Below are 23,678 nucleotides of genomic sequence, written 5' to 3'. Positions count from 1 at the left end.
CTCTTGACAAAAGCATTTAGCAATTGTGGATAAAGGTAACCTAGTTTAACACAAATTGGAGGTGACTTGTTTGTATCCTCTTGGACTTAGTAACTAGGAGAACTATTATCTATGGTGGAGTGTGTGCCCTTGAATTGTTTCCCTTGTAGGTGTTTTCCGCCACTTAGATGAGGAAAGTAGCTATTCTTTTTGTAGATGCATCCTTTACTTGTTTTTATGTGCTTAAATATTAGGATGTATCGCCATTTTGGCAAGCCCCACCTTGCCTTTCAAGAAGGCATCTTACCTCATAGATGTCTTGTTGTGAGTTGAAGGGGCGGAGTGAGACCCGCTAATTGTCTCACATCGGCTAGTAGTATTAATAAAGGTCATATTTTTAGTCAACTCTTTACTCGAACGAGCAAAGGTTCGATTTGGGGATATTTGATGTGACTCATATTTGCACACAATAGTCCCCGAACTAGCCTTATTCCAATGCTTTCTTGCATGTATTAGAGTTGTTTCTTATCTTTAGCTTCCTACTTTGCATATTCTTTGAGGTTTTGTGTCCTTGGTAGGAGAGGAATGCTAACCTTGCATATATGGAGCAATTTGGAGCTAAATGGATTGCATCTAACGACCAAGCAACAAGGAGGAGACCAATACTAAAGGCCTAGGTCAATAAAACAAGTGTTTAGGCAATGATGAAGGACCCCCAAGGCTCCTCAAACGATCCCCACAGATCATGAGGCAGCAAATTGAAGAAGAAGCCACACTGGCCTATGAGACGGGCGTCCCTAGCTCAGCCCGAGCATCCTGATGATCAAGACGGTCGTCCCAAAGACACAGCCCGAGCGTCCCACAAACAGGACAGGCGAATTCTCTTACAGCATAGGCGTCCAACAGGGTTAGATTGAGCGGCTCCTTAGGGACTTGCAAGGCGTTAATCTTCATCTTAGGGACTTAATCGTCATTTAAGCCCTTAGTTACCCTTATACTTGTACTTAGTATAAATACCCCATTGTATTAGGAGATTAATCATCTATTCTTAATCAAGTTTTTTTTTTTCTTTTTTTTTCTTTTTTTTTTTTGCAAAAGAGATCATTTCATTTCTTAAAAAGAAAAAAAATTACATTTTGCAAAACTATCCAATAAAGAGCAACTCAAACTAATCAAAAGGGAAAAGGCTTAAACAGGCTGTAGACTTGCTAAAAAAAGCTCAGAATGTCGCATGAACATTCTAACAGAAATCTTGAACTTGATCTTATCAAGCAGGACAGACGGGGAAAGTTGACTGTGAGCAAAGATCCTGAGGTTTCTTTCAGTCCACAGAGAATGCACTACAGTAGCAATAGAGACTTGGAACCAATGCTTTCTCCATTTGGCCATATGATAGGTAGCCATATGAGAGAGTTCTTGCTGCAGATTTAAAGCAGGCCTATCAACTTGCATCCACTGAAGAATAGAAGACCAAACATGATGAGAAAAAGTACAGTAAAAGAAGAGATGAGCATGGGTTTCTTAATCAAGTTTTAGTAGAGTTTATTACCAAGTTTTAATCAAGCTTTATTAGTATAATCAAGTTGTATTACCCAATTCAATCTTAATCAAATCTTAATCTTTCCTTAATCATTCAAGTGTTCGTAGATTTAGTTGGGTAATTTGAAGACTATTTGGTTTTATTGGAGAATTGACAACTCTTCATCATTCATCAAGTTTTCTTCTATTATTCTTTGCTTATTATTTGGATCATCCTAATTTGGTACAATTCCTTTTATCCTTTGCTTAATTATTGTTTATTGCTTTACTCATTCATCTTGTTTAGCCTTGTTAATATGATTGACACCGTTGTTAGCATGTTTTCCATGATCATGAGTGAGTAGTCTCCTAGCTAGGGTTAATGGGAGATTAGGGAAATTAATCATGGGGTAGATCTTTACTTAATAAGTTCATATGATTACTTGCTTGTTATAGTTTCAACTTATGCACATGTTACGCTTGATGAAATGCTTGATTGACAACCTAACATGAATCTCTTATACATTCAACAAGACATAAACCAACTCAAGGCTTGTTAGACCATGTATATAGTTGAATAGGGAGAATTAAGTTGACTTGTAGTTGTAAAGTTTTGACCGACTCGGCTCCGAGACCCAAAACTTCCTAGGAATTGTAAGATATAAACAAACTCGATTCCACTACAACAATAATTTGCTTGCATCTATGAAACTTGTTTATGTGATCTCACCGTGATTTCCTTATGAACCCATGACACCCTAATACCTTAATCAATTGTTTACAAACCCTATTTACTTGCTTTGCTTTGATTTCATTTGTTTACATTTCCTTTTTAAAGTAGTTTAGATTGCAAACCTCAAACTCAACCCAAATTATGACACCCTAAGACATAGCTTTCTACAACCGATAAATAATACAATACTCGTCCTTTGGGATCCGACCTTTACTTGCCACTCTACTAAGAGTAGTTAGTTGAGATTATAAATATTGTTTTGATTGGTAAGCTTAGACAACAAAGTTTGAACCGAATCAGCATGGTAAGTCGTCATCATCATCATCATCATCATACTTAGGTTTCCTTGTGGTTGTGGTTATTAGTAATAGGGTTTTCCCTACTGTTTGTAATAGGTATGGAGGGAGGTTATCTTGTCTTCGTAAGGATGTTTACGGTGTTGCTGCTAATTGCTAAAGGTAGGTTTTCCTACTCATTACTGTGGATTGATTGTCATGTGTATTGAATAATGTTGTTGATTGTGTGATAGAAATGTTGTGTTTGTGTACGGGGTGCGTCTATGGCTGAGTAGAGTCATCATCGGGAATGGCTTCACGCCCTTGATTCGCCCCTTGTGGTTCCCGTTAGAAAGGAGATGTGCACATTAACGGACTTTGGTAATTCGCTCGATGGAGATGAGTGGGACTTAGGTGGGAAAGGCTGCGGTCCCCCACTGGCGGTGTGGAATATCTGTTACAATCGATATTACGGCAGGATTTACCTTCGAGTTAGTCAATGATTAATGGATGATTGGAGTTAGAGACGATGTATGTATGTTATACCTTGTCTTGTGTGTTTTCTACAGTTACTGACCTTGTGTGATGTTGTTTGTCTTTCTTTCTTGTTATATGTCTGCCGTGATCCATTATGGTGAGCAGTCGGTTTTAGCAGGTGTTGATATGTGGAGCTTAGCTCGGTGCGTCGGAGGGACGAGTCTTTCACAGGGTCTGGGCATGGAGTAGTATCACCATAGTTGATAGTAGTTGTTGATCAGTTGTATCTTTCCTTTTGTTAATTTAAGCTTGTAATAAACTTAAATTGTTCTTTCATTGACGTTATGATATTTACTATTCCTCGGGCAACCGAGATGGTAACGCCCGTATCTTCTAGCGAAGGTCTTGTTAAGGCTCCTTGGTAGATGGAGGTGTTACACTTCTAACTCTTTAGGCCCCATCCGGTACGGTGCTTTGGATATAGGTCTCGTCCCCGGTTTTAGTTCAACACTGAAGTCGACGTCCCTCTTAGGAGGTAACCCCGGTATCTCATCTGGGAAAACGTCACCAAACTCTCCAATCACTGGTATGTCAGATGCTGATGGCTCCTCCACACGCATATCCCTAACATGACAATGGATTAAAGAATACTTCTTCCTTAAACATGACTTTAAAGTCATTACCGCGATCAACTTCATCTTAGGTTTTACCACGAACCCCATATATGACACTTTGACTCCCTTAGGCCCTTTTAAAGACACCCTCTTTTGCAGGTAATCTATCTTAGCCTCATACTTGTCAACCAGTCCATCCTGACGATAACCTCAAACCCATCCATAAGAAACTCTAACAGATTGACCGATAAGTCTACTTGTCCCACCATCATGGACACCCCTTTATACAACTTAGAACATGACACTGACTCTCCCGAAGGTATAAACACATTATCTTTTACCAGTTCATATTCTCCCAAACCCATAGCTAAGGCATGACTCATAGACACAAAAGAGTGGGTTTCCCCAAAATCAATCAGAACAAAATATGGCATGTTATGAACAAGAAAAGTACCGTGACAACGTGAGCATCATTCTCCGCTTCCTGCTTGCCCATCATAAAAAGCTTCCCACTGTTCTTATGCCTTCCACCCTGAACCATGGTTGTCGAAGTAGTAGGCTTGGCTGCCGAGTTCTGCGTCACACTGTTGTTCGGATGCTGGTAGGACCCTCCATTATTGCGGTTATAATCATCGATGTTGTTTTTTTTGTCCTCCATGATTACCCCATGACCCAGCTGGCCTATTACTAGCAAAGCTCTGACTTGGAGCATGCGAAAGGTTTCCCTGATATGTCCCTGAAAAACCCCCTTCTCCTCTTACAGCGCTCGTACACTAATATCTCTTATGACCCGTTCCGCCTCAGTTGAAACATGTAAGATTGGAGTTATCAGTAGTACTCTGACCGCATCCTCTTCCCCAAGCTAGAGATCCCCCTGCATGCCTAGATCCTCCAGAAAAGGTCCTAGACTAATTGTAACTGCCCTTCTTGTGACTCGACTGGTTGTCGCACTCACTCTAAGCCTTTCTTTTATCTGTATTCCTTTCCTAAGCCTCCTTGGCCAAATCCACAAGTCTCTCGGGTTGCCCCACCCTTGCATAAACCTCTTTCAGTTCTGTGAGTTCCCCAGCTAGTAGTCTATCCATGTTCTTCGGTGCTAACCCCTTCTCAAAACGAAGAGACAAAATTCATTGGCTCAGTTGCATATCCTCCGCGTATCATGACAGCTCTATAAACCGGTGATAGTACTCTATGACGGTCATGTTATCAGCCATGGAAAAGGAACCGAACTCGGCTCTCAATTTATGGCGAATGTGCTCCGGCACAAAGTGTTCTCTCACAGCACTCTTGAAACCTACCAAAGGGATAATAGGTTGACCCGAGCCTCTTTCCTCACATTCTGCCACCATACTCCAGCCTCATCCCTTAGGTAGAACACAGCCTGGTCTACCATCATATCCTCTTGACACTTCATTAATACCTCTAGCAAACTCTCCATCTCACGCTGCCAATTGTCAAGCAGCTTTGGCTCACTGGTGCCCTCATAGGTAGTGGGGTGGAAGTGGGTGAGAAATGGTGGTGCTCATCCAGGATGCATCCACCGGTTTATCTCTTCCCTTACCCACATTCTTAAGTGCCTCCATGAGCGCGTCTTGCTGCTTAATCATTCTGGTAACCTCCCCAAGACTCATCTCAGTAGCTTGGATGTATGCAGCTGATCTCTTTGGTGGCATTTTGAGCTGATATAACCAAGAAAAAGTAAGCACATAGCCTACGGCTCAAAATAAACAAATCACCCGCCAAAGAAGTACTTGGCCGAGTACCGAGAAGTACTCGGTCGAGTAAGGACTACTTGGCCGAGTATCCTGCTCCAGTAGCTTACCTTCAAAACACATAAAACAAACTCGGTCGAGTACACAAGGTACTCGGTCGAGTAGGCCCCACTCGGTCGAGTGCCCCTCTTACTCGGCCGAGTGGTCACAACCAGTAGCTACTGTTTTAAACACACGAACCCACACTCGGTCGAGTACCTGCCCTGCTCGGCCGAATTATGCCAGAAACTCTATACCCATCACTTAAACATTATATATATGCATATCATTTCTTACACATACGACTAAACATGCCAAAAACCACATAATAACACCCATCATGCTCAATATACATGTGACCACATACTTCATTCCATGGACCAATCTTACAAGAAATATTGTATATAACACATGTAACGATTCGCAAGACCCCCTATAGTGACCGGCTCAACGCTGTTAGGGCCGAAGTGCGGCTTTGGGACGTCTCCCAAGCCTTTGCGGTAGCTCCAAACAATTCCTACCCAGGTTCATTTTAGTTAGTCTCCCTATGTTCATTTTGTTTATTGGTTTTAGGTTCCAAAATCGTCGCACTGATACCACTTTGTAATACCCCCATATACCAAAGTGCCTTACCAAGGACCACTCTAGCATATAACGGTGTTGCCATCTCGGTTGCCCGAGGTAAGTATATCAACAGTGACCATTAAAGAACAATTATTAAAGTATAACGTTAACTAATTACATCGTCTCAAACCTGTAAACCAAAGTATAAAGAATGTAAATCAAAGCACAAATAATAAAGTATCTAAAAACTCATGATAGCGGAAGCTAAGACTCTAGGTGATGACATCCTATCCTCGATCCCATAGCTAACATGAAATCATCATCTGTCATAATCTGCTCACCATCCGTGAATGGATCACCACAGTTTTAGAAAACATAAACGAGGTCAGTTCACTGAATAATCAAGATAAGAAAATCACAAAGACAACCAATATCATCCAATCCAAACATAGAACCATTCTCTATACTCCATTAATATCCAGTAACCGACTACACACCCAAGTGTGTAGCCCTGCCAGATTATCCATCGCAACAGGTAATCCTCACCGCCGGGGGGGAGGGGGGGGACTGTAGCCTTGTTCACCTAAGCCCCACTCATCGCAATGAGAAATAACCCATGTCTATTCCCGATGATGATTCCACTCAGCCGAGGACGCACCTCGCAAACCACAGACAAACAACAACCAATCCAAACATCCAAGAAAGACAATTCCAATAACAATATTAATCATTTGATAGGAATACTCCAAACTAGGAGGGTCCTGCTCAAAATACTCCGAACTATGTTTTAACTACCAATAAACCATCTAACACACCCCTTTACTTTTATTACACTAAGGCGACAGACTACCTGCTAAGCATGTTAATAAATTTTTGACCCTCCTTTTACCCTCTTTTTCTTTTTATTCCCAGTTATCCTTTTCACCTTCTCTTTTATTTTTTCACCTAATCACCATTAAACCCCTCTCTCCCTTCTCCAACGTCATCAGTGATAATGACCAACAGTCACCTCATTGATCATTTTAATTCATCTTCTTACTTGCGTCCAATCTGCTCACCGTCTTTGATCATTTTAAGGGACTCGTTTTTACACAGTGACGCAAATAATGCTTCCTCATCGCCTTTTATGTTATTTTGAAACTTGATTATTTCGTACAATCTGTTTGTTGAAGGGACGCCATTGATGTTGTATGTACACATTGTGTAATTTAATTTGAAAGTTTTCCTCTTTGGTCCTTTTTTGTTAGAGTTAATTGATTGACGGAATGTTTGTTTAATTTTCTTTGTGTCAAATTAATTTGATATTTGATTTGTATGTTTGATCAATACTTGCTGGTCATCCTATGTCTCTTACTGAGTTTTCCAAGATTGAGCGGATATATTCATTTTTGAATGATGCAAATTGGACACCGAGTGCTAGAGCTTGGAGCATCTGGTTCCCAACTAGCTCTAATGATGGCATGTGGGTCAGCCGAAATGAATGATGAACAATGGAGGAAAAATTATGAGAGGAGGAGAGATAAAGTGTACTCGAAATTGAGGAGGGAAAAAAATTGTTATAGGGGGAGTAATAAAGGAGAAGTAAGAAGATGAATAAAAAAGGGATAAAGGGTGGGCCCAAACTAAAACTAACCTGTTACAGTAAGTTAAGAATACATCAATTATATTCAAAGTGAATGGGGGCATTAGTTGGGTTTATTGGTAGTTAAAACATGGTTTGGAGTATTTTGAGGAGCACCTCTATAGTTTAGAGTATTCTTATCAAATAATCCTATTAATCATGCCAATACAACAATCAACATCGTCTTAAATCAATTAAACAGGCAACTAAGTAGGAAAACCTTACCTTATTACGAATCCGAATCACAAGCACACGGCGCTGTGTGTAGAATTGTTCCTCTATGAACCCTTCACCTAGCAATAATCACAATCATGCCTATGTCATAATCACAACAAAACCCCTTTTCCCCCAAACTGACAATTAGGGCAAAACCCTAAAAAAAACATACTAAAGATTAACAAGAAACTTACCAAAGAAGTCGGGACAAAAGACGGAACTAGACTCACGATCGATCAACAAAGCCTTAAGAGTGATTATAGGTGATTAGAGAAGTGAAGAACGTAGTTTAGGTTTTGATAAAATGAATAGTAACTGTTAAATGAAGTTTATATACTCTTTAATCACCTTAAATCAAACCGCGGAAATTAATCTCGTCAGACCTGTTACTCAGTCGAGTACCTGGGGTACTCGGCCGAGTACGCCTTACTCGGCCGAGTATCACACTACTCGGCTGAGTGTTCCTGGGCAGTAGCCTGTCAAGAAAACACACGACATCCTACTCGGCCGAGTTAGCTCTATTCGGCCGAGTAAACTACACTCAGAAAATCGTGGTATTACACTACCTCCCTAGGCCAGGCCACGAATGTGGGTTAAAAATCCGTCTTAAGACGGTATAAAAACAATAACAACAAGCATATAATAACTCGGTCAAACTCGGTTTTTGGTGGTCAAGGGTGGTCAAAGGGGTGGTCAATGACGGTCAGAGGTGAGCCAAGGTCGAGGCGGGTCAACGGTATTAGTTAAATAATATATAAACTAGTGTAAGACGGTCTTACCTTACGATCTCGAGGCGGAGGGACAAAATCTCCCTTGAAATCTCCATGTTTTCTTTCCTCTCATTTGTGTGGATTGTGTTGAGATTTTGTGGTGAGGTGAATGGATAAGATGAGTGGATAACGGATAGGGTGAGTGTGTATATATGGGTAGTTAGTATGGTAGTATATGTATATATATTATATATATTATTATTATATATTATTATTATTATTATTATATATTATTATTATTATTATATATTATTATTATTATTATTATTATTATTATTATTATTATTATTATTATTATTATTTTATTATTATTATTATAAGAGGATGCGCGCAGCTTTCATTAAAAGGAAAATAAAAGTTTACATGAAATTGGTGGGGAGCCGAGAGACAATCTGGGCTCCCACACCCTTAGCAACAGCAAAGCTAAGTCTAGTAAAAATGCAAGCGGCCACCCGAGCCCCCGCATCCTGAGATACCGAGAATTATTATTATTATTATTATTATTATTATTATTATTATTATTATTATTATTATTATTATTATTATTATTATTATTATTATTATTATTATTATTATTATTATTATTATTATTATTATTATTATTATTATTATTATTATTATTATTATTATTATTATTATTATATTATTATTATTATATTATTATTATTATTATTATTATTATTATTATTATTATTATTCCGTCTCGTTCATAACTCGTATAAATGCAATATAATATAATTTTATAAAATATATTTACCATTGGCTAGCCCTTGACCAAGGTAATAAAATACGGGGTATTACAGTCTTCCCCCCTTAAAATGAACTTCGTCCCTAAAGTTCGCCCTACTCTCTCCTTTCCTCAAGTCTCATCACTGATTCTCATGCATTCTCTCGCCTTACATGCTTGTCTACCGTATACGTTCCTTTATAAACATCACACTCATCTGAAGGTTCTTTGTTCAACTCTCATTACTTCCTCACATTCCGTACGTTCTCTTTCCTTAATTTCTGAATTGTTACAACCCCCCCCCCCCCCCCTAAAAGAGAACTTCGTCCCGAAGTTATAACTATCAAGCCTCATAGTGTTCTCTCATACGGTCATTACTAAATTCCACAAATGACTATGTTCCAGGTTCAACACTCTCTCTTACTCATTGCAAACCCGTAATCAGAACTCATATAGTTATAATTTCATTGATATAATCCCCCATCTACAAGCCTCCCAAAGGTCAAGCGTCAGGTCAACCCCACGGTTCCAACCTCTAATCCCATAGATAACCCCCAATTCATGCCGGTTATATGTATACGTATCTATCACAGGGTATAACTCGATTACTATCACACCTCTATATCCCGTCAAATCTCATACATTCACATGTATGTACATCAATCACGAATATGCAGCCTTCAGGAAACAATCAATTAAACAATGTCAAAATTACTCGTAATATGACTCAACCGTGTTCAATATTCCCCTTTCCGGACATCATGCCACGCATATACCTCGTCAAATCCACCATATGATCGCACACGTGTTTTTCCATATTTGTTCCCATCCATCATCAACACTTCCGCACATACGGAAGACCATAATGAAGAATCATGCAAATGACCATTATGTGACACATAATTTGCATTTTTTCATCTTACTTTTACACGACAAGATAAAATCACGTTGATTAACACACATCAAACAAGATTATCACATCATCTATGTCATCAATCTTCCCATGTCGAATCAACGATTTCTATTTACTTGCAAAGTGCCACACCATATAATCAAGCGCAACCAATTCACAAAATATCACCTATGTAAGGTCAACATGTTCATCCAAACACAAGTGAACTGATATATACCAATATACACCAAATATTTGATCGAATATCAACAAAACAAGGGTCAATACAGGCCACTCGGTCGAGTGTAGGAGACCACACGGTCGAGTGCATGGTGCACTCGGTCGAGTGTCACCCTGGCAAAAGGTTTTCGTTCCCAAACTCGTTTCCAAGCTTTCTTATTTCATAACACAAATGCTAATGTACTCCGATGGTGACTAATACACCATCAAATGACCAAATTAGAACAAACTCACGGCCTTATGGCCATCATTACTACACAATTAAGATGAAATATCTGAGACATACTACCGACACAAACATATTATTTCATAGTTCCTTTCGCAACTGTTCTACCACTCCCCCCACACCAAGCGACGGTATCACCATACCGTCATCAAGAACCACAATAGTCATATCGGTAGCCACAACACTTACACTATCTCATGAACACGGCCCTAACCATTCATTATTCTCAAGGAATAATAACAACATCACCCCTCAAATGGAGAGTACAACAAGATCATGATGTATACCATGAACGCTTTACCTAACAATTGGGAGGCAACTTTACAAACAACATCTATACTACCTCTCATAGGGTCGGGGTCCCATAAAAACCCTTTCGCACTTCATGCATACACACTTAAATTAAACGGTTACACTCTATAGCACGAATAGTCAAAAACCCTAACGATATGATTGAATCCTTCAGCATTACACGCCACACTCTTACTCTCTTGACCGCGAAAACCAAACTTGGTAATAATAATTCCGCCATCATATATCTCAATTATTTATCAACCAAAGTTTTCAAGTCATGCTCAATAACAATATCCCTCAACATGCAACTCAACCTCGTTCACTATCCATAAGTTCAAATGTTCGACCTAGATCACACATCACTCATTATCCACAAACTACCTTATACAATCATTTTACTCAATTCAAGACACCTTACGCAAACTAAAGTCACTTTATTCTATTCCTAATTTCCAAACATGAATCATACACCTACCTACTTACACGGTTCAAATCCACCTCAAACAAACAAACTTACATAAATCCCAATAAAACGCATGTTTCGCATTCATAACTCTCAATTACAACATCACTCGTCACATATTATTAGCACTTGCCCCTTTACCCTCATAGGTTCGCCGATTCATTCTCGTTTCACATTCTCTCAATCATAAACACATTATTAACAGAGATTGTAACATTACGAAACAATGAAACTATGTTTAAGTACAAAATTTAAAATTTAACCATATACACTATGATATATATAAAAAAATTGGGCAAAATTATATGGTAAGCTTCTCAATTCAGACAATACGTAGCATTATTAACAAAATTGAACTCTTATTACTCAATTAAATCAAGGAAAGCTTTAAGACAAAATTTTCAAATTTCGAGATCATTCCTGACATCATTAGATAAAGGATGAAGTATAAAATCGGATTTGTCTCTATAACTAACATAGATGTCAAAACTTGAGGCGATTTGTAAAGCAAAACTGCTAGTTTAATGTAACACAATACAACATCAACAAGGACTAAGTAACAAGAAACAATTGGATCGTGTTTTGAGTGCAACGATCAAAATCATTCATTTTAAAATGAAAGTTCAAAAGATTTTGGCAACATTTTAAGATGAAATTTTGATTCAAGATGATACATGCCGTTACTAACAAGAAAAAAATCAAAACTTAAGCGCGACAAGATTCTTTAGCCTCATTAGTTAACCAAACTAAGTTTTTAAACACGAAAATCGAAATTTACGCATGAACATTAAAGTTTCAAAATTTTCAGGATAAAATTTTCATGACCAAATTTCAAATGCATAACAAGAGTTAGGAATAACAACCAAACTTTAGTCCTTGTCAAACAATTAACCATGCAACAAACACCAAATCAAATTATTTACTCGAGAATTTCATTAAATTTTGGGGCAAAATTAAATATGAAATTTTATACTTGATATCATAAATGTTATAAAAAGGTGATTAATATCATAAATCAAATAAAACATTCAATTAACTGACAAAATTTGGAGGAATTAGCGTAGATTTAAACAAAACAAAACTGGGGAAAAACATGAACAAGTAAAAAAAAACCACCCATATTGTTTAACTAGCAAGAATTAAGAGGATAAAATGGAGTATAAAGCTTAAGTCCAAGCAACAAACATTAACAATAGAGTTTTGGGAAATTTTTAAAGATATTTTGGGTATTTTTATAATGAGAAATGATGAAGAAATACAAGGAATAAAGTAATAATGCAAATCTCGCAAAATTCACAACTCAGAATATGCCACTCGGTCGAGTGCCCTTTCCACTGGGTCGAGTGAACCACTTCTAGAAATTTTCAAGTTTCTGGAAAATGGTTAATTCGGTCGCGTGCTAGGGTCCACTCGGTCGAGTGACTGGTACTCGATCGTGTACTAGCTCGCACTCGGTTTGGTGCCATTTTATGGTTTGCAATTTCCGACTAAGAATTACTATTCTTATACTAGCGACTACTATTACTAATCACACTCCAACTATAGTATTAGTGAATTCCAAATATAAATGCGGTAATAACATGCCAAAGGACGAGGCTAACGCCTCTCACACACCAACACCTAACAATCATTCTCAAAACATGCCATAAGTATCATTACTTTCATCCAACTTCTAAATGTTATCACATACCATATGAACAATAATATCATGCAAGAATCCTATCAACTATGCAAATTATGGCTTTAAAACTCATCATATTCAAATACGCAACACTGATACAAATAATTGCATTTCACATAAAACAATCCTTCAGTGATATCACATATACCTCACTCAAGTAAACATTTCCATTTCATCCTTTCAACTATTATATATTATCATACGCCAAACGAAGGGATATGTTAAGCAAGAAAAGAAATCTATAAACTCGTATCAACACATACAAAACCACGTCAAGTGATGACTTGCCAACTTAACATTGCACACATGAAATCACAAAACATTGCACTTCACATTTCCCGACTCATAACAACCCACATAGTGACCAACTGAGATAATAGGATCTAGTTTTAAAATGAGGGATCCTACTCACCGAAAACCGACCTCCTATTGTACTCATGTCGGATTCATTTTATTAGACACATCTATGTTCATTTGGCTCATTGGTTTAGGTTCCAAAATCGTCACTCTGATACCAGTTTGTAACACCCACTTCTTACACGGCCAAGGTAATTAAGGAATGTTACCATCTCGGTTTCCCGAGGCAGTGAAATCAGAATTACAATTAAGAAAATCTTATATAAAAACAAGTTTAGTGATTAAATAAATGTAAACAAATGATAAATGTGAGCTATACAAATTACAAGTCGACTACCATCTATATATGCCATCTAAGCTACGCTACTCGACTCCGAGTCCAAGACGCGGCCCATATCCCGATCACGTCAACAAGCAAAACTTGTACTCAACCTGCTCCCCATATGATCGAAAATATAATATGGATCGACACAGGCCACCTCAGAAATAGGTGACAATTACACAGACACACAACACATCAGTTTCAATAAATAAAGTGAGACACGACACAAAGTGTGTGAGTATGCAACATGACTATGATATGAATGAAACGCTATCAAACAACCAATACGCCAGTACCGGGACACGTCCAGACGTGCCAACAACCACTGGTGCTAGGGACACGCCTACGACACCACACCACACAAACAAGTACCGGGACACGCCTAGAAGTACCGAGCTCGGAAGCCAACCGGGTCCCCTGCCAAACTGTAAGACCCGCCCTGTTAGGGACCCGTTGACTGACCTGTTGACCAAGGGAAAGCCTTAGCAAGGGAGATGGGAGAGATTAGTTGACCAATGTAACTCGTTACTTGACCTAGTAGTGGCCACTCGGCCGAGTAGTTAAGATACCCGAACGAGTGGGGCGTACTCGGCTGAGTATGTCTATACTCGACCGAGTACCTCGTCGGTCAGCACGGTTTAATAAAATGCGGAGTCTTAAAAAAAATCATTTTCGATAGTTCCTTTTCTCTTTTCCTAAACCTAATCTTTCCCTCTATTCTCTCATTTCACTCTACACGTCATGGGTGGCCTTGAACACTTATCCGGGAAGGGAGATAGGCTATGCATGGAGTCATCGTGTCGGGTTGTCACCGTCATCGGCATCGGTCTACGTCTCAATGTAAGTTTTTGATTGGTTGTCGTCTTTCAGTAGATCTTGAATAACTTAGTGATAGGACTCGGTTGCTACTTGTAGGATTCGATGTGGAGTCTTTCTTGGCTTGTATGATGAACGCACTCTCATGGAATAGTGAAAAGGTAGGGTTTTTCTACTCAGTTGTCTAATTAATTGTATATAAGATGATGATGGTTTATTTATTGGTATTATTACTATTATTATTGTTGTGATTGTGATATACTGGATGATTTAGATTTGGTTACTTGGTTATTTGTGGTTCTCGAGGTGCATCCTTGGCTGAGTGGAGTCATCATCGGGAATGGCTTCACGCCCTTGATTCGCCCCTTGTGGTTCCCGTCACAAGGGGATGTGCACATTAATGGACTTGGGTTATGTGCTCGTTGTTATGAGCGGGGCTTAGGTGGGCGTGGCTGCGGTCCCCCACTGGCGGTGAGGATTACTTGTTGCGATGGGTAATCTGGCAGGACTACACATTTCAGTGTGTAGTCAGTTATTGATTTTTAATGGATTGGGAGATGGATATTGTAATTGAATTGGTTGTATTGTTTGTTTGTGTATTCATATCTTGGTTATACAGTTGACTGACCCCGTTGTTGTTTTTAAAACTGTGGTGATCCATTCGGGGATGGTGAGCAGTTGATTTAGTAGGCGTTGGTTGGTATGTTGCTTGCGGGACGTGAAGAGGAAATCGAGTCATCACGCTGTCTAGCTTGTGGCCGCTGTAACTTATGCTTAGTAGTCCTTCAACTATTTTAGAGTTTTAATATTTTTCTATGTTGTATAATCTGTAAGAACATATAATAAAACGTTCTGTTATTGTTTATTTGATATATTTACCTCGGGCAATCGAGATGGTAACGCCCTTACTTATTGGGGAAGTTTTGTTAAGGCTCCTTGGTAAGTGGGGGTGTTACAAAGTGGTATCAAAGCGACGATTTTGGAACCTGAACCAATGAACCAAATGAATGTAGGGTGTCAAATTAAAATGAACCTGGTGTATGCATGTTGGGAGCCTTGTTATATCAGTTTTGGGTGAGAAGACGCCCTCATCTCAGAATCCTGGCCCCATCATGTTTAAGCTAGCAACGTCGTGTCGGGTAAACGTATGGGGTTGTGTGTGTGTGTGTGTGTGTGTGTGTGTGTGTGTGTGTGTGTGTGTGTGCGCGCGCGCGCCTGTGTGTGTGTGTAATATGTGACTTTTTTTAATGTTACTTGGTGACTGGTGTCAAAGGCTGAAGTACCGAGGATGCGAGTATGGTGTAAGGGTGTGTGTTTGCCTTATGGATGAACTTAGTAGTTGGTTTAAAGTTCTATGTATGGTCGTATATGACAAGGGAAGTAATGATAGATGGTAATGATATAACATTTAAAGGTATGATAAGGCGTATGAATGACTTGAGTGAGTAGTATGTGCAGGAACAGAGTAGAAACTTGTATGCGTGTGGATTTGCTTGCACATTGTTGATGACATAATCAAGTTTGAAGTAGGTTAGGTGTACATGTGACGTGACTAGTTTTCCGTTAAAGGAATTATATGACATGTGATATATGTTGTGCAAGTAAGTCAGAAGGGTGTGTAATCGATGAGTTTCCTTGTGTGTGATAGAAGTAACGCCTAAGTGTGACGAGTTCCGAATAAGCAGAACTCCGAACAATGTTTGTTTGTTTTTTCAGGGAAACCATTCATAAAATCTTCAATTTTCATTACTGTACAGGTATACTCAACCGAGTACATTGGATACTCGACCAAGTAAGCAAAACTCGACCGAGTATGTAGGCACTCAGCCGTGTACTCAAAGGTCAGTAGCTGACTAAAAACACGATTATGAGTACTCGACCGAGTAGACCAAATACTCGACCGAGTAGAGACTACTCGGCCGATTAGGTCCAGTACTTGACCGAGTACCCTAATATTCGCGGTTCAACACAACTTTTTCCGGAAACCCTATAACTCCCTTTTATTCTATTTTCACGCCTCATTCTTCCTCTTGCTACACATAAACTTCTCAATTTTCCTCTCTCAACAAAAACTTGGCTGATTTGTGTTGATTTTGTCTTCGGATTTCTTCTTGCCTTCACTCTCTCTACTCAATTTCTGACTTAAGGTAATGCAACTATCAAAAAACTCTTTACTTTTAATCAAATCAATTGAGAAATTTGTCCCAAATTCAAAATTTTCTACTCTTATAATTCCAATATTCATGTTTGTATGGTGTTAATTTAGTAGTAATTGCTCTTATTAGTTGATTTACTCATGCAAAAGATAGTTTCTATTCTCAAAAACTTCCGATTTTTTGCCGAAAAGTTCTAGGGTTTTGCCCTAAAATTTTGATTTTGGTCACTTAGATTGCTTCTAGGATGTTCTTAATGGTTCAATTGATAATGGTAATGCTCTACCAAGTTAATAATTCATTCCTTTTGATAGAAACATCCGTCTAAAAACTCCGTCTTAAAAGTTTATAAACTTAAAATTTTCATCTGTTATGGTACAATTTCCGGAGAAATTCTTGTTGACCTTGTATTTTTGCAGCATGCCAAAACCAAGAGCACCTCCTAAGAAGAGGACCCGTGCTAATGTTGTGATTGAGGAAGGTCAATCGAGCGAGGAGCCGTTTGTCCCTCCAGTCAATTAGTACCCATCGATAATCTTTGCTAACTTTAAACAGCGGGCTGCATTCGTGGCCTTGATGGGTTGAACCATAAGGCCGGCCCGTTGTGTTGACCCGAAAATCTTGACAACCTTAGGTGTAGAATCAGATATATCTCATATATTCGAGATTTTGGAATCTTGACAACCTTGGGTGTGGAATCTTGACAACCTTGGGTGTGGAATCGGACAATCTTGAAAACCTTTGTAAAAAGTCTTACTCGTTTCTCATGACACGGCTGTCGCAACCCTATCAAAAATAAAACCAACAGGCTCTAAATAATGCAGCAGAGGCAAGTCGGGTATCGTATCCCCAGGGACGCGGTCACTATATATCTACTCGTTATTCAGTCTGTTTATAGTCACAAAATGGGGGGTTCGAGTTGTTTGATATGCTAAACTAAAAGAACAGTAAAAGTGAAAACAATAAGAAAAGTGAGAATTAAGATCAAATAAAGGGAGAGATGCCAGGATGTCGGTTCACCATGATATTACACAAATCAGCTAAAGGTAGGTCAGTCGGTCTAATGTGAGAAGGTTAGTGGAAAGGTCCTCTCGGCCCGCTATCCGCCCTAAAATACTACTAACTTAGCTCTCGCCCTCATTCGTGTAGTCTATTGTTCATAACAGGCCTATTCATTCCAATCTCTCGATCTAGGTCTGAATTTAACCGGTTTAATTACTTCAGTTGCATGCATTCAACCTAATAATTACAGTTATATTGCTATAAAACAATTCTCACAACAAAACCTCCTAACCAATTATCGCATCATTGCTTTACTACCATGGCTCCCCTAATCCTAGCATTAACGAATTAGCTATGCATAAAGGTAAATGAAATAAGAACGAAAGATAAAGATATAATAAACAACATGATATAAAGAGATGTGAAAAAGAGAATTAACATAAAAGAGAGAAAAGAAAATTACAAAACTGAGATCCGGAAAATGAAAGTTACAGAAGTAAGGTCGAAACAAGGAAGAGTTTCTGGTGAAATAATTGATAGGTAAAAACTGATCGCTTAACCTAATTCAGTCTCTCCTATTTATAGGAGAGATATTTATTCACCTAAGATACGATAGTAAGATATTAAAATCATGCCTCAGATAGAAAAGTACTCGATCGAGGACATTAGAACTCCTCGATCGAGTAACTCCTAGCAAAAACCTCTCGATCGAGGACATTAAGTACTCGATCGAGCACTATCAAAAAGGCACCTCTCAATCGAGGACTTTAAGTACTCGATCGAGCACTATCAAAAAGGCACCTCTCGATCGAGGACTTTAAGTACTCGATCTAGCACTATAGTACTCGATCGAGTGGTTTCCAGCGCATAATTCCTGCTTCGCGCACTGAACTTCAAATGGCCGCCATTTCTTTGTTACTTGGGCAAATCAGGCGTTTTTGGTGGGGCTGGAAAGCTAAGAGGATAATCTTTCGTCTCCAATTAGAATAACCTGATTATCATTTTTAGAACTCTATATATTGCTCTTCAAAGTAGGCACTAGTGATATGAAGCTCTTCCTTTGCTCGCCTAGCTTCCTTACTTCTATGCGCATCTCAAAATAGTACTCTCCAAGCTCCGACTCAAATCATCTCCTAAATTCATGCGTAGGGACATGTTTTAGGCTTGATTACGCTCCTCTCCGGTTCATACCTACAAATAATACAAGAGAGACCAAAGTAGACAATTCGGGGGACATTTGTAGCTTAATACTATGTACGTAATATGCATAGAAATGCGTGAAAATACGGTACAAAAAGTCTATATAAAATGCTCGCATCATCTGACCTTAGAGTTTTTGAGTTCCTTTGAGTATGATGCGAATGGGAAAATAGTTAGTTTCCATCTTCTGAACACCGACTACGAGTTAACCCTTTTGCTGAACACCTCAGCTTAGAGACCGAGGATGAAGGATACATTAGTGATATCGCAGCTGAGAGTGGGGCAGCCCACTACCTACCTTATATTACCGGCCGAACCGCCCCAAGCTCGAGTGCCATGTTGATTAATGATGTCTAACATGTGTCTCTTCGCATGTTTTTGAGGATGATGACTTGTTTACTATTTGGTCGGGAGGATGTGAGTAAGTTCAACTCCCACGAGGTAATGCTCCTAGAGTTATACCTTAACCCCCTCCGGAGGGAGCGCTTCAATTAAAGTGCTCCCGGGGTTGTGTATGCCAGTTTGACACTTATGGCTCGCTCCAAGAGTCGTTATCTGAGTTGTGGAGCCATAGTGACTCGCCTAGACCAGAGACTGACCGACTTTGAAGCCCCTTCGGCGTCGGGAACTGGGTTGTTTGAGACTGCTCCCACTATAGATGAGCATTACTGGTGCCACATTAAGTGGCTTAAGAAGCTAGATGACGGGACCTTAGCTTGGAGGGTAAAGGGGATCAAGTGGATGAGACTTCCTGATTCGGAGAACCTACTGATGATCAACCACTTAGAGGAGTATGACCCGGTGATCAAGTGGACCTTAGCTTGTCTTCCCTTAAATTTTGGGTCATTTTAAATTCAAGTCAAGTCCTAAGGCGTCACGCCGTCATTTTGGACCCCTGTGGACACAGCCACCTACACGCCAAGCTAATCTGTGGACGTATAGCGGTCTTTTGAAAGCCACACTCGGCGGCGTAAAAATGCTTTCGACCGGATCGTTTTAGATCGGTCGGTTTCGTCTCGGTAAGGGTGTCGAAACAATTAGAGATGTTCGGAGTCGCCACCAAGCATTTGTGGGATTCTTGGAACCCGTTCGAAATCCACTTTATACCTCGGTCAAATCGAAGCACAAAGCAGCGTTTGACATAGCTACTAAAGATAAAGAAATCGTCCCTCTTTAGCATCCTATCTCTAGAATGACTCTCGTACGCCCTGGATAAGGTCGTCCACTATCCAAAGTTTCTGAGTAAGAGGTGAAGGTACGTATTGGGAAGCCCTTTAATCAGACACCCAATCCTCCCCGTGGTAGCGGCCTCTACTGATCGATCTTGGTTGGTTGAATGCAAAAGTTGATAAAACGGTTTAAAAGCATGAATGCGCATCCAATAATTTAAACCTAACATGTGAGAGCTTTGTAAGTCGGTTGATTTAATCCAAGTATCAAGTATAAGATGTCGAGTTGGATTAATGATTGATTTGCATGTAAGATGGAAATTAAACATCTATTTACCGTATTAGGTTTAGGGTGCATAACGTGATCCATTTGTCTTAGTAGGGCATTTTGAGAATATGATTTTGAATAGTCATATGATCCGTCCTATATCCGGTCTAATCGGAGTCGGGATCGTCCTGGACTGATGTTGGAAAGGCAACAGGCCCTGTACCAGACGGCTACATGAGGCGCGAGCGAGCCGGCGGTATAAGGGGGGCCTCCCCTGGTTTTGAAAATGAGAAAGAAAAGGGCCTGTTATAAAACGTATCCTGACTATTTAAAAAACGTTATAAAACGTATAAAAGAATGGGTATTTGAACCCGATTTGATTTGAAAGAGTCGTTTAGACCGCATTTGTTGATTTGAAGAACTAGACTCGAATAATCATCATGATTTTGATAATATTCGGTGTCGGGTTCGATTTGACAAACTTGACATGAATAGTTTCGAAAATAATTATGAACTAATTGTTTTAAGTTCATTTGGATGTAATTAGTCGATACTCATCATCGTACCCGGGTTAAAATCCGGCATGGTATGTAGAACCAAGGATGACTTTGTGTTGGTGACTAATATGTTTATTTTGAAAATGTAAAGAAAATGATGAAAGGCTTTAACATACCTCCCAAAATGTAAAGAAATGAAATAAAAGGTTTTAAAATACTTTCTAAATGTCATTAACTAAATATTATCACCGAAACACGGATTTAACCGTCATGATATGAGGAACCAAGGGTGAAAAATGTTTTATGGTTAAAACAAATAAGATGAAATAAAAAGGGTTTGAAAATATTTGAAATGGTGAAAACCGATTACAAATATGAAAATGGATTAAAGGAAAATGACGAGAACAAACACGGTTGATCTCTAACCTGGACACCCCATTTAGGCGCGGGCAATCCGGCGAACCAAGGGGCTTCTGTCTCAGGCCAAAAATCAGTTTTGGCTCGTTTATTCCATGTTTTGGTTCATGTTATGCATGTTTTAGCATGTTATAGTCGTGAAACAAGTAAAAACATGATAAAAAGAGGATTTTTACACCCTCATACTTACATGTTTAGTTATGGCGAGTGACCGACATAAGTGTAACAACTCGTTTGATCGGAAAAAACTCGGTTTAAAACCGCTTTGGTAAGTAAAAAGAGTGTTTTAAGTTTAGTGACGGTGTAGTGATCGAAGTGGTCGGTCAAGTGATTTAATGCATGATAACGGTAACAAACAATGTGTAAGGCTTGTATTTACGATCGGTAGGTCGCAAATACGCGTCGAATTGTGACTTAAGAAGTCGAGTCGAGAATTTTAAGGGAGAAAAGAGGGGGCGGACACTCGCGTAAGTCTCAAATGGGGGCATTTGAGGGGTATTTATAGGAAAATGAGTGGTTGTGAGAATTTTGAGCGACGTGGCCACCTGGGCTGCTCAAAGAGGCGCGAGCCACGTCGCGGGTCTTCGAGGTATCTTGTCGATTTCACACAAAAGCAATCATGATTTGTTCTATCCTAGGTTTTGTAGTCATATGTTTGGTACTTGACCAAACATAAATCCGGGAAAACTTAAGGTAGAAGGTTTGAAATGTTTTGTTTTTGGTGGTTGACTCGGTTTGACTCGTTGTTGGAGTCGGGATTTGAATTTTTGAGTCGGTTTTTGGTCCGGTGTCGGCTTTGACTCTAGTTAGTGTTATTTCGACCCTGTCGTCGTGCATTAAACACTCCAGGTATTTTTGAAATGTTTTGAAATGTTTTATTTTCGAAATCGTTTTAAGTTTTCCGACGTAAAGTTGCACACAAACTGTCGATCAAACGCCGCGATTCCAAAACATGTTGTAGTCCGATAATCATCGGGTGTTTGTTGGAGTCTCGCAGATCATCGGGTATCTACAGCCCCCACTTTGACCGAGACTTAGACAGGCGAAAGTCAGTAGAGCCCCTGTGTCAATCGAAGATTACAACCTGGAGACCCAAGCGACGTCGAGGCGGCTCGAAAGGATTCGGGCCAAGGACCTGCCGTCGGAAAGGGCGACGCCGAGGCGACTCGAGGGTACGAGTCAAGGACCTGTCGTCGGGAACAGTTTAGAGTCTGTCGACTGTCCGTGCGGGTCATTTAAAGTCCGTTAGACTACGTATGAAGGCTCGCCAGCCATAAGAAGGAGTCATACCGAGGCATCTTCGGATATGTCCTTGCGCGTTTGCGGACAAAGGCTTGCCTGCTGTGACAAGGAGTTCTACCCGAGGCGTCTTCGGGATATGTCCTTGGGTGTATGCGGACAAAGGCTCGCCAGCTGTGACAAGGAGTTCTACCCGAGGCGTCTTCGGGATATGTCCTTGGGTGTATGCGGACAAAGGCTCGCCAGCTATGGTGCGTAGTAAGGCTCACCAGCCATGGCGCGTAGTAAGGCTCGCCAGCCATGGCACGTAGTAAGGCTCGCCAGCCATGGCGCGTAGTAAGGCTCGCCAGCCATATGAAGGAGTCATACCTGAGGCATATTCGGATATGTCCTTGCACGTTTGCGGACAAAGGCTCGCCAGCTGTGATAAGGAAATGCACCCGAGGCATCTTCGGGATGTGTCCTTGAGTGTTTGCGGACAAAGGCTCGCTAGCTGTGATAAGGAAATGTACCCGAGGCATCTTCGGGATGTGTCCTTGAGTGTTTGCGGACAAAGGCTCGCCAGCCATGACAAGGAAATGTACCCGAGGCATCTTCGGAATGTGTCCTCGAGTGTTTGCGGACAAAGGCCCGCCAGCCATGGGGCGGTCGGTTAATGGACCGTGAGCATAGCCGCGTCGAATGGGCTTGTTTTGAAAGTAGCAAACTCATGATGCCGCTGTGGAAATAGTGAAGTCGAATTTTCACTATCACTGTTTTTGAAACGAGCGGGTTCCGCGAGGAAGCCTCCTGCTGGTATTTGAAGGAATAGTGAATTTGGAATCTTCACCATTCGTCGTTCTCTTTTGAATTTGAAGTGGCGGTTTCGATCGCCGTTGAATTTGAATTTTGAAGGAAATAGCAAATTTTAAATTTTGCTATTACGTTTGAAGTGACGGTTTATGTGCCGCCGTTGAAATTTGAAGAAAATAGTGAATTTGGAATCTTCACTGTTAATTGAAGTGACGGTTTATGTGCCGCCGTTGACATTTTGAAAGAAATAGTGAATTTAGGATCTTCACTATTGATTGAAGTGACGGTTTATGTGCCGCCGTTGACATTTGATGGAAATAGTGAATTTGGAATCTTCACTATTGATTGAAGTGACGGTTTATGTGCTTCCGTTGACATTTGATGGTGAAAATAGTGGAATTTAAT

The 23,678-nt window shown here is 39.9% G+C and overlaps 1 protein-coding gene across 1 annotated transcript in view; it reads right to left on the bottom strand.

Moving 5' to 3' along the window:
• Nucleotides 1–4,582: 4,582 nt before the first annotated feature.
• Nucleotides 4,583–23,678, bottom strand: part of LOC141590312 (uncharacterized) — an 88,592-nt gene continuing 69,496 nt past the window's right edge. Inside the window, exons 8-10 of the mRNA XM_074410910.1 lie at nucleotides 5,138–5,275; nucleotides 4,933–5,040; nucleotides 4,583–4,699 (exon numbers count right to left, since the gene is read on the bottom strand). Of these exons, the coding sequence (XP_074267011.1) occupies nucleotides 4,583–4,699; nucleotides 4,933–5,040; nucleotides 5,138–5,275 (363 nt within the window). The remainder of the gene's footprint in view (nucleotides 4,700–4,932; nucleotides 5,041–5,137; nucleotides 5,276–23,678) is intronic.

This window comes from Silene latifolia, chromosome 7 (assembly GCF_048544455.1).
Source record: "Silene latifolia isolate original U9 population chromosome 7, ASM4854445v1, whole genome shotgun sequence".
NCBI classification, from domain to species: Eukaryota; Viridiplantae; Streptophyta; class Magnoliopsida; order Caryophyllales; family Caryophyllaceae; genus Silene; species Silene latifolia.
Note: the sequence above shows the minus strand (reverse complement) of the source record. Positions and strands in the feature narration are given on the sequence as shown.